Source organism: Chrysochloris asiatica, unplaced genomic scaffold, assembly GCF_000296735.1.
Source record: "Chrysochloris asiatica unplaced genomic scaffold, ChrAsi1.0 scaffold00045, whole genome shotgun sequence".
NCBI lineage: Eukaryota > Metazoa > Chordata > Mammalia > Afrosoricida > Chrysochloridae > Chrysochloris > Chrysochloris asiatica.
In genome coordinates, this window is record NW_006408563.1 from 3648156 (window position 1) to 3663576 (window position 15421).

At 39.5% G+C, this 15421-nt stretch overlaps 1 protein-coding gene across 3 annotated transcripts in view; it reads right to left on the reverse strand.

The window, feature by feature from the left end:
* The window catches only part of PARD3B (par-3 family cell polarity regulator beta), a 1706387-nt gene that overhangs the window by 165572 nt on the left and 1525394 nt on the right, over window positions 1-15421 (reverse strand). For all 3 annotated transcript variants that reach the window (XM_006861955.1, XM_006861956.1, XM_006861957.1), the window contains exon 20: window positions 11642-11780. In XM_006861955.1, coding sequence (XP_006862017.1) covers window positions 11642-11780 — 139 coding nt within the window. The remainder of the gene's footprint in view (window positions 1-11641; window positions 11781-15421) is intronic.

The window sequence follows — 15421 nt, forward strand, 5'->3', positions numbered from 1 at the left end:
TACTACTAAGTTTCCGTTTTTTGTTGATGTGTGTTGTTGCTGCAACTGTCAGGTTTAATGAACATTTGTGCATACATTGCTAAGTGAATGAATAAACCAATGACTGAATGAATGATTGCGAAAATATGTTTCCTTCATGTGCTGCTTTGGCTTTGCTGTGGAGGAAATGGAACTACCCTGGTAATAGACTGCGAGAGAGATGACATGGAATGAGCTAAATCATTTGAAGAAAACTTCATGGAGATAAAACTCAAGTACTCCATTACACTATGAAAGTCTTATCTTGAAAGTAGAAAAGAAACTATTTCTCAATGGTTTATAATAACAACATTATATCCTTTCTTCTTAGATCATTTACTTGAATAAATGGAAAGGAAATTCTTGTCAGACTAGCTGAAATTCAATGGTTTCAACTTTTGCACTTTCTCACAAACACTCTGAAAATTAGCACTGTGATTTCAAGGTTCCAGCTGAAACACAGTAAAAGGAATGAAATGCATAGGAGGATTGTAAAGTCACTGACTCTCCTAGGTAGCATTACAAGTGTACTCAAAAGTAGTCATTCTTCTCATGGAGAATGATAATTCCAACAGTGCTGTGGTGACTATTAGCATTTTAGCATTTCCTTTAGTTCAACCATTCTTCTTGTCTATTTGAGAGAAGAGCTTTCTGTGAGTGTTCTTTTTTCCATAACACCATACTAGTTACCATTTAATAGGAACCAAATGATGTTAATTTTTTAGAATAACTGACTCAAACATTTCCTTAAACTGAAGAAAGACGACAACCACCAACCACCATGACCTGATTGGTTAATTATAGTTAGAAAGTGGTGCAAGGGTATATTATGGGCTATTGGATCCAAACATAAACATGGCTTACATATTGTCAAGGTCACAATGGTACTTCTGCTATAAATACCAGTTAGGTGGACTTCCATGATTGTCTACTCCAAACATCTTCATTTAACAAATTTACTACCAAAAGTGTATTTCAAGACTTTTGAAAATAAAACAAATTCTGCTGATTTTAAACAGCTTTGAGAACATCTTAGGAAATCTGGAATTCATAGGAGTTCCTGATATGGTTTTTCCTATATTACATAAAATGGTCATTTATCCCATTGCACCAGAAGAAAAGAATGTTATTATTGTAGAAATTGGAATTTGGGGTTTTAACCATGATCCAACACAAGCGGTTGTGGTTTGGGGGAACTTAACCTATTCTAAACTTGACATCCTGAGCTGGAATTAATTGCTCATTAGAAGCAGAAAGAGTTCTTTTTTTTCTTCAGTCTAATGTAAGAATAGCATAAGATTTTTGTTTGACATACTATGGGAAAATAGTGTGGTTCTGAACTTTCTCTTCTATTTCTTTGTTGTTTAGGTGTTTGGTTTTGAGTCAGAGGTAGTTTAACTTACTTGACTAAAGCATAAAAAGAAAGATTTTACTTTGTCTCTACAGAGAACTGATGAAACAGCATCAAAATTTGGTTTAAGCTCAAGACTACTAGATTGAAAAACAAATTAAGTGATCATTAAAGAGTAGTTCAGAGACATAGAAGACAGTTCTTCACATGCTTCTGAGTGGATGTTAAGAGTCCTTTTTATAAAAAAAAATCTGATGTCAAAAGCATATAAACAACAACCATAGGACCCTTCTACACTCCCATTTTCTCTGGGTGTTAGCACAGGTTGGACAGTCAGCTTTGCGAATGCTTATTTGAGCAAGGTGGATGGTCTGAGAACCTTAGTTTTCTCATTTGCAACATAAGGATTTAAAATACATGCCTTACAGGATAGTTATGTACATAAGGGACTCACTCACGTAGTATCTGATGGAGTCAGCACTGAATAAGTGATGCCATTGTTATTATTATTAATCTGGTTATACTATCATTTACGGAATGATAATTTACATTTTTGCTCTTTGTATGCCCCCCATTCCTCTTATAGTAAAGCCATTAATTAGACCTTAGTATTTCTGAGCTTCAGGGTCTTTGCAGCGCTAAAAGGAGAAGCTGCTTGAAGTCAACTTTCTTCTGGTCTTTGGTGTATGGTTTTAGCAGAAGCTCATTAAAGTGATTAGGTGTGACCCAGGGTCAGAGATGAAAGCAGTGTACTTCTGAAGGGAAAATGTATATGTCGGAGAGAGAGAAATAAATGCTGACCTTTTGACCAATGGACTTTTGCAAACATGCCTGACAACCAAGCCTGGCAGATACCACCCAGAGGGACTGTGGGGCAGGCCAGTGGTCATTTCAGTGGTACCTGGAGTGAGTATAACTGTACTTCTCCCACAATGCTTCTCATACTGCATAATGTATAGGTCTCTGGAACAAACAGAATGTGGGTGCCTCAGTAATGGCTAAGAATAATTCCTGGATTGCATTGTCAATTTATGCACCATTTAAAAACACCTGAGGCCATGAAGGGTAATCACTGGACTGTAAGACCAGTGTGAACCACATGGTTGGCAATTCAAACCCACCAACCACTCCTCAGAAACTCTGTATAGGGTTGCTATGAGTCGGAACTGACTCACAACACGTACCATTATTGAACCGTTACTATATGTCAAATCTACTCTCAGTGCCCTCTACGTCATAATCATATGACATAGTACTATTTGGATTCCAATTATTAAGAAAAGAATACTGAGTGGCAATAAGGTTGAATATATCATTCAAGTTTATGTAGTAAGTTGTGGAGTCTGGATGGGGATGCAGGCAGGCGGTTTAGCTTCAAAATTTAATTTCTAAAGTAATATGCCAAAATTCTTCCCATGCCTGCTTTATTCTTAATTCTAAAATTCAGTAAATCCAATGGTTTAGAGGGAGCACCATAGTGCCATATGGTAAGTAAGCACTAGACTGCAAACCACAGGGTCCGTGATTCGAGCCACCAGCTGCTCTGGGGCAGACAGACGGCTTTCTCTTCCACAAAGACTTATAAAACCTCGAAAACCCTACACAGGTGTGGCACTGACTCTAAGGCACATAACAACAACAACAACATAGGCTTAGAAGACAGAGAATGGAAGGACAGGAATCCTTTAGAGTAACTGTCTTCGAGGATGATTTCCAGGCTTATGTTAAGTGTAGCAACTGGCCTTGAGCTACAAAACGCAGATTTAGAAACAAAAGAGTTTCTCTCAGGAAGGTGAGGGTCAATTTTCCAGAGAAATCAATGCTCTTCTCAAAGTTAAATTATTGTCCACAGAAAGCTGGCCAAATTGGGTACATCTGGGAAAGCTTGGGCTCTACAGGTAAAAAAGAGAGGCCCAGTGGAAAACACAGGCTGGTGGAGTAGCAAAAAGGAATCAGAGATATGACCTACAATTATCACACTACTTTAGCCAGGATCTTCTGTTTTCTGGGAGTGGATTTCATTAGTCCCTCTTCTGCTCCCCTGCCTAGATGTCCCCTGTGTTGTTGTTACTAAGTACTGTGGAATTGGTTCTGACCCATAGCAGGCCTGTACAGGGTTTCAGAGGCTGTAAGACTTGGTAGAAGCAGAAAGCCTTTTCTTTCTCCCATTGAGCAGTTAAGTGGGCTTGAACCACTTAAGCCACCATACTCCAGACTTCCCCTATAGGATTGGAAGTTTTGCACTGAGTTCTTCCAATTTTTTTTTTTAAGAAGAGATGTTTTTTTGGGCTTTAATGTTAAGAAGCTCTATTGGTCAGATTATTTGTCCCATAAATAACAGCTAAGATGAACTGCCCTGAGAAGATGGAATTTTGATGGGGGTGGGGGTAGGGAGCAGATAAATAACTCTTGAGCTCTTGAGTACTTTGGTGCAAGGGCAGGCTTAGCTGGGTACCACAAAAGAGAGTTAGGGGGCCAGTTAAGGGCTCAGGGAAACTGGGAGACAAAGTTAAAGAGTGGTAGAGACGTCTTATCTCCAAAGTGTATCCTGGAAAGAAAAGACAAGGGAATTCCTTTTCCACTTCCTGGCTCCCATGGCTCACCACTCTTGTTTCTAGATTACTACTATGTGATTGGTGTTCTAGTATGGCAGTATAGGATAAGCAGAGAATTGCAATGTCAGTTTGAAAAGTCGATTTTGTGGTTCAAACTGGTGTCAGTTTGAACCACAAAGATTGGTTTGAATCACAAAGTTGGGGGTTCAAAGTCACCAATAACTCCTTGGAAATCCTATACTGGGTCTCTATGAGTTAGAGCGAACTTGATGGCATGTAACAACAACAACTCTGTGACAATTAAAAGGCTATGAGATTTCAGTGGGCAAGCTGATCCGAGACCACCAATTTTTTCCCCCTCCTGTGGGAAAATCCATTCTCAGTTCCACATAGCCAACTTCCAAATGGGCTTCTAGAACACTGTTTATTTCTATGTTGGGGATTGTCTGTAAACATGGTGGCTCCTTTCAAAATGATCTACACTATGCCCAAAAGGTAAAATTGACTTACATGACATATATTAGGGATTGTCCCCTACATGATTTATAGGTCAACAAGCTCTGTGAAAGCCACATTGAAATATAAAAGAGATTACAAACTATGACCCACCCCCCCCAAAAAAAAAACACCATACTAATTTATTTTGTCCTCTTAATTATTTCTCTTTTGAAATCTAGATGAACAAGAGAATACTGAATGGTTTAAAATCAGGAGAGATGTGTACCAGAGCTATATTCTTTCACCCACTTATTCAATTCAGAGATATACTGAGAAAATACTCAGAGAAGTTGGAGTATACGAAGAAGAACATGGCATCAGGATTGGAGGAAGACTCATTAACAAGCTGCTATATGCAGATGATCCAGCCTTGCTTGCTGAAAGGGATGAGGACTTAAAATATTAATGATGATCAAAGACCGTATTTGATATTTGCACCTCAATATAAAGATTGAAACTCATGTAAAGAAAACAAAATCCTCACAACTGGATAGATAAATAAACTTATGATAAATGGAGAGAAAATTGAAATGATCTAAGACTTCATTTTGCTTGGATCCACAATCAATGCTCATGGAAGCAGCAGTCAATTAATGAAACAACATATTGTATTAGGCAAATATGCTGCACAAGACCTCTTTAAAGTGTTGAAGAGCAAAGATATTAGTTTGAGAACTATGCTGAACCTGACCCAAAACATGCTGTTTTCAACAGCCTCATATGCACATGAAAGTTGAACAATGACTATGGAAGACTGTAGAAGAATTGATGCATCTGAGTTATGGTGTTGGAGAAGAATATTGAAAGTATCATGGACTGCCAGAAGAATAAACAATTCTGTGTTGGAAGAAATAGTCACAATGCTCCTTAGAGGCAAGGATGGTGAAACTTCATCTCTCAGACATATTCTCAGTAAAGAACAGTCCTTGGGGAAGGACATTTTGTTTGTTAAAGTGGAGGGTCATTGAAAAAGAAGACAACCTTCAACAAGATGGACCAGCACAGTGGCAGCAGCAATGGGTTCAAGTATAGCAAAAATTGTGAGGATGTTACAGGACTAGGTAGTATTTTGTTCTGTTGTACATAGGGTTACAATGAGTTAGAATCAACACAACATCACCTAACAACAGGTAACCAAATCCCAATCCACCCAGTTAAGGGACATTGCTGATTCTCCTATCATCTCCTCTCTTCTTTGCCACGCTACTTCTTTGATTCTTCAGCTCAGCTGTTTTTGAAGTCAGAGGAAACAGGTTAAGTTGGTAGTATCAATCATGGGGAAAAACACTATTTATGAAGCTCAATGGAACTCATCAACTGACAAGGGGTTGGTTATTGCCTGACAGGTGCCCATTTACAGCAGTCTCTGAATGCACATATTTGATGCTCTAATGTGCATCCCCAGTGAATAAGGAAGACCGTAGACTAATTGACGCATTTGAGATATGGTGTTGGAGGAGAATATTAAAATTACCAGACACTGCCAAAAGAACAAACAAATCTGTGGTGAAAGAAGTACAGTCAGAAAGCTGCTTGGAAGCCAGGATGGCCAGACTTTGTCTCTTACATTTTGAACATATTATCAGGAGGGAGCAGTCCCTGAAGAAGAAAATAATTATTCATAAAGTGGAGGGTTGGAGAGAAAGAGGAGGACCCCCCAATGAGGTGGACTGGCACAGAACAGCAGCTATGGACTAAGTGTAGCATTGACTGTGAGTTTGGTGCAGGACTGGGCAATATTTCATTCTGTCAGGAGTTGCTGGATCCAAATCTGCCTGAACTCTGCATGCCTTTTGACTTTACAGTTATGAGAGCCAACACATTTTCCCTTTTTGCGTCAGCTTTTAGCATTAGGATTCTGTCTTGTCAATAAAAGAGTTGTTGGTTAATCCAGGATTGCTCATCAGTGTCCTGAGTTTTTATCAGGTGCTTTGAAGGAGCAGTTAATAAAAAAACACAAAGTTGCCTGTCTGGTATCAGCCAATGGTAATAGTAAGTCACTTCTCTAATGTTTAGGAAATAGCTTTCTGCTGCTATTTGCATTTCTTTGACTACTGTGCATCCCATCATAAATCAGTATAAAGATGATAGGCATGATTTCAGCATCCTGGCTCTCCCTTTCCATCTGAAGGAAGAATTCACTGTACGTATCTTTCGTTATCCAGCTCAGCTGCCAACCACATTCCCTCAAGTTGGCTCCTAGACCATCTTCAGAATGGGGTGAACGAATCTTTTGAAATGTTTTCATTTATTCACCCATCCATCTATTCGTTCCAACTATGACCTACCTGAAGCAATACCCTTTGCCAGAAAGATATAGTCCCATGTTTTCTATGACAGTGAAAACTAGCCTCCATGAGAGTTTAACGATGTTCTAAGTTCCATATTTTCCCATCTAGTAACAAGTGTGCCCTCGCTTCCCATACATATGTCTGCAACCACCTTTCTAATTTAGCATTTGAGTTCAAAACAAAAGGAAGCAGGGTGGTACATGCCATGCAGCTCTTGAAAACGAATATAATAGTTTTAGAAAACTCCAGAGCCATCCTATTTCTGAAATTACTTACAGGATATTCATGCTGCTGTTAAATGAGCAGATGATCTTTATCTGCTAAAAAAAAAAAAAAAAAATCAGCCTGTTGCCAGAGGACTGTGACAGTCTTAACAAGTTTTACAGAAAATAAAATACCAGCAGATAACAGGTATTGTGTTTTCTTTTGGCAAATATTAACACTTCACAGCTAGCATATCTTACTTACTTAATAGGGCCTATAAAGACTTGCTAGGTTTCACTTGCAACTAGTGAAATTCTCACCACTTATTCTCTGCTGTTTTTGAGAGTCTAGTTGGGAAAACAGCTCCAAAACAGATTGGCTGAAAAGATTCTTAAGGTCTCAAACCCTGAAATCTATGTGTATTCATTTCTTTTAAATAAACAAATGGAATAAATCAGGAACTCTTTTGCAAAGAGAAACAAAACAAAAACAGATACCATATTTTGAAAAAGAGAACAAAATACGTTGGCTGAGGCAACTCCCAAATTGTCTCTATAGCTTCCCCCGTAGTCCTAACTACACACGCAGATGCCAGTAGAATTTGTTGCTCTCTGTGGCTCACGTAGAAGTGAATTCCTCCTACGTGATCGCACTTTTCACAGATAGTCCTGTTCTTTTTGTTGTTGTTTTGGCTTAGAAGTCTGTTGTTTGGACTAGACTGTGATTTCTATAAGATAATGATACTATCATAATCTTGTTACCAGATCCTAGCTCATGCTAAGACCAAGCAAATGTTTGTTAAAATGGAATAGGAGGTATAAAAAAAGAGAGAAGAAAGAGAGAGAGATGTGAGAGCAAGTGGGAACATGCTGAGGAACATGGGGAGGTCTTCAGCCGCAGCCAGGAGAAGAGAGATGTGGCTTTGGGCAGGTATCTGATTAGTGAAGAACTGCAAGTGGGATGACCTGGGAAGGTCAAAGAAAGACTGGGCAAGGTCAAAGAAAGACTATGTGCTCCAATGAAAAAGATAAATTTCATTTTAAAGTGAAATCATGAGACCTAACTGACTCCACGGCACACAACAACAACAACAAATGGTCTTTTAGGAGCTTCTGTTTGGTGCAAGTGGTTAAGCCTTGACTACTAGGCAAAAAGTCGGCGATTTGAACCCACCCAGAAGCCTCTCAAAAGACAGGTCTAGCAATCTACTTGGAAAAGGTCACAGCGATGAAAAGTCTCTGCAGCAGTTCTCCTCGGGGGTGACGATGAATCAGAATCCACCTGACAGTGACCATCACTACCACCAATGACAACGGTCTTTTAGATGGTTACTTTGATCACCTTGGCTTTGAAGACTCTATAAGCAGAGTTTCATTCTTTCGGGCTCATTTTAGAACTAGTTTAAAAGAAGATGTCTGGCAACTATTCTTGCTAGTTTCCATCTCAATATTTCAGGAGTGCCACAGGATAGTGTGACTCCAAGGATATTTGTCAAGACTCACAATCTGAGCTAACAGGTTTCAGGAGTTTGGAGTTCATGAAAGTATTTCTGGTGATGCTGGTCCATGTAGTGACTCTGCAAGAAAAGCTGGAATATGTTGATGTTTATTGAGTCAATGGGAGCAAATGCACTACTTTAAGAATGGGAGAAGCCCTTGGGCATGCCCCCCTAGGCTCCAACATCCCCCTATATTGACTATCTGATGTTAAGTTCAATCTGATGTTACATTCCCCCAGTGACAGGGAAGTTCAGCCTTGTTGGGTCTGGCTGGCTGCAATAATGAAATCTTAACTTTCTAAACTTACTTTTTTATATCTTTCCAAAGGTAGGAAGACCACAGTGTAATTTCTTAGACCTATGCTAGATAAAAGATACTAGTGTTCTTCTGGCTTGTAAAGAGTCGGGTAACGGATGCTGGGATCCTAATGTCTGGTTTGGAGTATCTCACATGATTATATGACATTGTATTCTCTAACCATCCCTTTGGGAAGCCCTAGACCCCAATTGTTCAACAAATGCAAAATCAGTCACTTTTAGCAAGGCTCAACACACCCAAGCATGAGAAACACAAATTAAAATAGAGATAGTTATTTACTCACACAATTGTTTGTCTGGCTACACATGTGCTTGGCAAAAAAAAGTAGAATTATTTTAAAAGGCAAGAGACTCAAAGGACCAGTTACATGGCTCAGGTCTGGTGAGGGTTGGAGGAAATTCTTAAGTCTCATGAAGTTTAAGTATTGTTCTTACAGCTTGAGGTCTTACTCGAATCATACCAAATAAGGTTACAATACCCACAACTGATTAATCTATAGTTATGTGCTTTATTTTCCTAACAGAGGTTCAGAGTAGTTTGGGGATAGGGAAACCTACTGGACATCATGTTCTGTTTTGTTTAGGTGGAAATAATTTTATTTTATTGCTTGTTTGTTTTGCCAACGGATCAAAACTTTAAGTATAGAGGGACTTGCTACTACTCTCAACAAAGGGAAGTCAATCTCTCTTGGTCAGATTTGAAAATGTAGTTAATTGATTTCTAAATTGTTATTCTGAGGGTTAATTCTCCTTTGCTACTAAGATGATGAGTTGTCCCATCACTGTAAATGTCATTCTGTTTAATTCTGCAATTCACCAATAAATAGCTGTTCTCCTTGTTATAGTCACAGGGGCGTTCCTGGATGGAGAACATTGTTTACATGCTTGGTCTCTAACTGGAAGGTTGGAGATTCAAGTCTACCAAGAAGCACTTCAAAAGAAAGATGTGGCAATCTACTGTGAAAACCCAGTCATTAATGGAGCACAGGTCAGATGTATTGAAACTGCCATGAGTCAGAATTGATCCCACAGCAACTGGTTGTTTAATTCCCCCTCCCCCCGAATAGTCGTCACAGGATGCCCATATCTGGAAGAAGTTTAAACCATAGAGTTTGAGATCACCAATATTTACTATGTACTTCTGAAGAGTGTTTTCAAATTTTACTACAAGAGAAGGATGCCTCATGAGGTTCCTGAGTAGTGTAAATGTTTAAGCTTTCAACTATTACCCAAAAGGTTAGCGGTTTGAACCCATCCAGAGGAGCCTTGGAAGACAAGCCTGGTGACTACTTCCAAAAGGTCCTAACTTTGGGAACCCTATGACATAGTTCTACTCTGCACTCACGGGGTTGCCATGAGTGGAAATTTACTAGATAAAAACTAACAACAATAATAGCTGTGCAACATAGATGGATCCAGTAAGGCATTTTCAAACACCAGGGTAAAAATGCACGTGTGACATGCCATAGGTCAGCGTTGTGTGTAGCATGCCACAACACAGAAGTGAAAGCTAAGGGAACCAGTTTAGTTGCTGGATTCCAACTCTGACCCTGAGTATGCATCTGGGCAAAAACTCAGGGGGAAGGACCTGTTCTGTTGATAGAATTGTCTATCCAAGACCACCAGGGATGGATATCCATACACAGTTCTCAATATAGCACAAAATCTACAATGGAGGGCAGGAGTGCTCAAAGAAAACATGAGTGGGAATGACTTCACAGCAGGGATACCATGATTACCAAGTTCAACTCTATGCCACTAACGTTCGCCACTAGACCTACCATGTATTGAGCACTGACTCTGTGTCAAGCCCTGTTCAGAGTATGTGATGGATGTGTACTTTGAATTCAACTTTAAGCATTCTGCTCTGAGGCATTTATGTTCACCAGCATTTTGTAGGCGTAGCCTTGCCTATTTGATAAGACAATACAATGACTCATGTGGCCCTGAAGAAAACCTAGAAAGTCTTCAGCAGTCACAAAGTCTTTTCTCTTCCCTCAATGTTAAAGTTTGGAAAAGAAAATCCTCTTATTTAAAAAAAAAAACAACAAAAAAAAAACCTGCCTTTACCTCAAAATGTGATCTTAGTATAAATAAGATCAGCAGAATGTGAATTCTAACATCTAATATTCTATCGATGTTGCTGAAGAAGACTCTTAAATTTATTTCTGTTCTTTTATTCCTAATAACCATTTTCCAAAGAAGAGATGGCTTATGTCGTGAGCTCTATTAACTATTGTGCAGATGTCTAAGATCTAAGAAAGGAGGACAAAGACTAAGACTCAATTTGTTGTTGTTGTTGTGATGTGCCGTGGAGTCAGTTCCAACTCATAGCGACCCTGTAAGGATTTCCCAGGCTGTACATCTTTATGGGAACAGAAAGCCTCGTCTCTCTACCACGGAACAGCTGGTAGTTTCGAACTACTGACCATGAGGTTTGCAGCCTGATTCGAAACCACTACGCTACCAGAGCTCCTTAAGACTCAATGTTGCTATTTAATGCCGTCGAGTCGATTCTGACCCATAGTGACCCTGTATAGGGTTTCCGAGGAGTAGCTGGTGAGCTTGAGCCATCGATCTTGCAGTTCAAATGGCTTTGCAGTCTTATGCATTATCCCACAGCGCCACACCAGGACTCCTAAGACTCAATAAACAGTGATAAAAACGCTTTGTCCTTTATAAAGTAGTTAACGTCTGCCCCACCCCAAATCAGCCTGCATACAATTACAACAGGGAATCAATATGAGAGCAATTAACATGAACTACTGTACAGTTCTGTGTTTGATTTCTGTAAACAACTTTTATGGGAGAAGGCAGCTGTGGTTTGGATAATATTCATATTTATGAAATTCAAGTACCTAAGGATAACGTGATATGTATAAGACAGTCTTGGCCATGTTGGGCTTACCCAGTGAAGGTCATACTCAGAAGGCCTTAATCTTCCTTCGTGGTCTTCTTCATATAAAGGAAAACCTTCCCTTCGAGCCTGGTAATACTCCTTCCGTAACTTCTGGATACGATCAGAACTTCCACTTGTGGTGCGGCTGCTGTAGGACATAATGAAACAAACATCATCACACAAGGGTTGAAACTTACTGTCTGCTTTTCTTATTAAAGAGAACTTACAAATTTTAAAGATTTCATAACGCAATTTCACTAACCTAGGAAAAATATAAACTCAGCAACAAAAATGGAATAAAAAGCTCTTTGTGGCCATAACTTGAGTTCCAAATCTCACAGCACCTGAATTAAGATTACATGAGTGAGAAAGTCAGGTGGGGTAATGCCTTAGAGCCATCACTGTTCTCTTAAAAGCATAAGTGGTAAGAACTTAATGTGGTATCTCCTTTTCTCAAATAAGTGCTGCTTATTTGAAACAAGGATGGAACTCTGGTAGTGTAGTGGTTACGAACAGGGCTGCAAGCCTCAAGGTCAGCAGTTCAAAACTACCAGCTGTTCTATGGGAGAAAGATGAGGCTTTCTGCTCCCATAAAAATTTACGGCCTTGGAAACTCGCTACAAGATCGCTATGAGTTGGAACCGACTCCACAGCACATAACCACCACCACCATTTGAAACAAGGATTACTGGTATGGCACTATAGGATCAGCACTGGACTATGAATCACAAGGTCAGTAGTTCAAACCCACTAGCTGCTCCTCAGAAACCCTATACAGGATCGCTATGAGCCAGGACTGACTCGACAACAACACTTAAAAACAAAGGTTGGATGGAATATAAAGTTAACATAGTCCAATTTAATTTTAAGTTCTTTTCGTTGAGACTCATAAATGTTGGGAGAGTAGGTTGGGGTTCATGTTGATATCTGGGTACAGGAGAGTCATAGGGAAAGAAAGAAGCATAAACCAGAGCAGGTTGTTAAATTAAAAAAAAAAAGCTGACTTACAGTAGGATGTGCTATCTTGGTCACTCGTCTAAGCATCTCGTCTTTCTACTTCACACTATGCTGCTCTGTTAGTAATCACAGTTTTCCTAGTGATTAATCTACTCAACCCCCAAACTGGCCAGCTAGCTTTTCATTTGGATCTGTTTGTAATGATTATCTCAACAGATAATATTCCATTTCAGGGCTGGATGATTGGCAGATCTGAGCTGAGCATTCATGCCATTTCTGTGGTTCATTGGAGACATACTTAAGTGCTCACTCTGTTAGACCTTCTGTGACGATCTGGGATTGTAATAATAAACAATCCACAGTCCTTTTTTACAAACAGCTCACAGTCTGGGTTTTGTGGGACAGACATGGTTACAGAAGACACTAGTACACTGTGATTGGTGTTACCCCAGAGGACTGCATGGCAGTCATGATGACTCAGAGGAAGAGGGCTTCATTTTGACAGGTGAGAGATGGGTTCTGGAGAAAACTCCACAGAGGAGGTGACATTTTAGCTGAAGGGTACATAGATGTTCAACAGCTTGACAAGGAATATAAGGGAATTCTAGATAGAGGGAACGGAAGCACGATGCACTAAAATGAGAAAATATCTTGCTTACAGGAAACGCAGTAGATCAATTTAGTCCTCAACCTCTTTTGTTCCAACACCCACATATATTGGGAGACATACACACCCCTTTCCCTCTCATTTTGAAAGCAAATTTGAATACAGTGAGTGCTGGTAATGTTAGGGATATTTTGAATTTAGTCTAATACATAAACTACAGAAGTCTGTTGTTGTATGCTGCCAAGTCAATTTCAGCTCATAGCGACCCCATGTGACATAATAGAATGCCTCAAAGGGTTGCCTAGAGTGGAAACTTTTCTTCCATGGAGTGGCTGGTGGATTTGAACTACTGACTTTCCAATAAACATCCAAACAAAATTCAAACCCAAACCCTCTGTGACTGAATTGATTCTGAGACTGTACATCTTTATAGGAGCAGACAGCCTCTTCTTCCTCCTGTTGGTGGGTTTGAACCACTGACTTTTTGGTTAGCAGTGCAATGTCAAATCCACAGCACCACAAGGATTCATAAGCACTTAACCATTGTGCAATCAAAATGGGCTCCTTGACAAAGTATATCACTTACAAATCTTGGCACTTTAGAGTAATTACTAACAATTTATGAATCATAAGGCCCTGGGTGGTGCAAACAATATGCTGTCTGTTACTGACTGGAAGACTGGAGGTTTTAATCCACCTAGCAGCACCAAAGAAGAAAGGCCTGGTAATTGACTTCCATCATATAGCAGTCACTGAAAAACCTAGGGAGTCCAATTCTACTCTGAAATACATGGGATCACCATGAATCAGAATAGACTCTAAGGCAATGGATTTGCGCTTTTTAATAATTAATCACAATGATAGTCATTGTCATGAGCATGTGCTTGATCATCACTGCTCCTGTGTACAGGGTTTATGGAAAGATGCAGGGAAAAAGGGACAGCTGGGCAGAAAAGGGAGGTAGTGGCCACACTGTGAAAAGTCTTGTATGGCAAACATTGCCCCAGAATTGCAATGTGCCGTGGAGTAGGTTCCGACTCATAGTGACCCTGTGCAGGGTTTCCGAGGCTGTAAATCTTTACAGGAGCAGAAAGCCTCATCTTTCTCCCGAAGAGCAGCAGGTAGTTCAAACAGCTGACCTTGCGGTTTCGCAGCCCGACTCGTAACCACTACGCTACCAGAGCTCCTTAATTGAGCTTTAAGTTTCAATTCATAAAATGAGATATCTGAAATCAAGGGAAAATGGTGATCCATTATTTTGTGCAAACATTTGAAAATCATACTTTGTAAGCTATGAAAAGGAAGTGGTAACTGAACATCCTTTGGTCGGCAGGGGGCAGGGGGTGGTGATGTGTTCTTCCTAGATGGTGACTTAGCTTAAAGCAGAAGCATATGTTCTCAATCTCCCAGCCTGAGTTTTCAAGTGTTCCACAAATACTCTGCAGCTGACACTTTGGATCAAGATAGAAACACACCTATGAGATCAGATCATTTTATTTTTCTTCAATATGTATTTTTAAACTCACAAAATAGTTCAAAGTCTGCTTCTTACTGATGATTTTTTTTTTTTTTTTAATTTCTTTTCAGTACTTGAAAAAGAAGACAATAAGGCAAAATATGAAGCCTGATCTGCTTTTGTGAGCTCTGCTGAGGTGGGGAAACTAGCTCGATTCTGAGCAGCTCTCCTTACTATGGAGTGACTCGAGATGGCTGTGATGTCTGTATCCAAGTGCAGATTCTGCCCATTACGTGAATTCATGAGCCACGTTCACACTCACCAGATGAGTTCAATCAACACAGCACAAACATTGCATACATAATCTATTAGTTTACTCCAACAACACTGAGGCACTAAATTCAAGTAGAATGAAGTCATCAGGAAAAGAAAGAAAGAAAGAAAAAAGTAAGAAACTGATAAGGTACTATTGTAAATATTTTAGAAAAAAAACTTCAATTTCTCTACATTTTTGGTGGGAAATAAAAGGAAACACAGATTGTTAACTATTCTCCCATATGCCTGTAAATACACACATTTTAAAAAAAGGATTTGATCAGATTGCTGTCTTCAAATAAAGAGAATGGGGTGAGAATACAAAATGAACTGCTTGGGATTCAGAAAATCCCCTATGGCTGAAGGAACATAACTGTTTACCCAAAAAGGAAATCTGGTCTCAGAGAGAGAGAAAAAAAAAAACAAAAAACAAAAAAACAACAGGAAAAGAGCC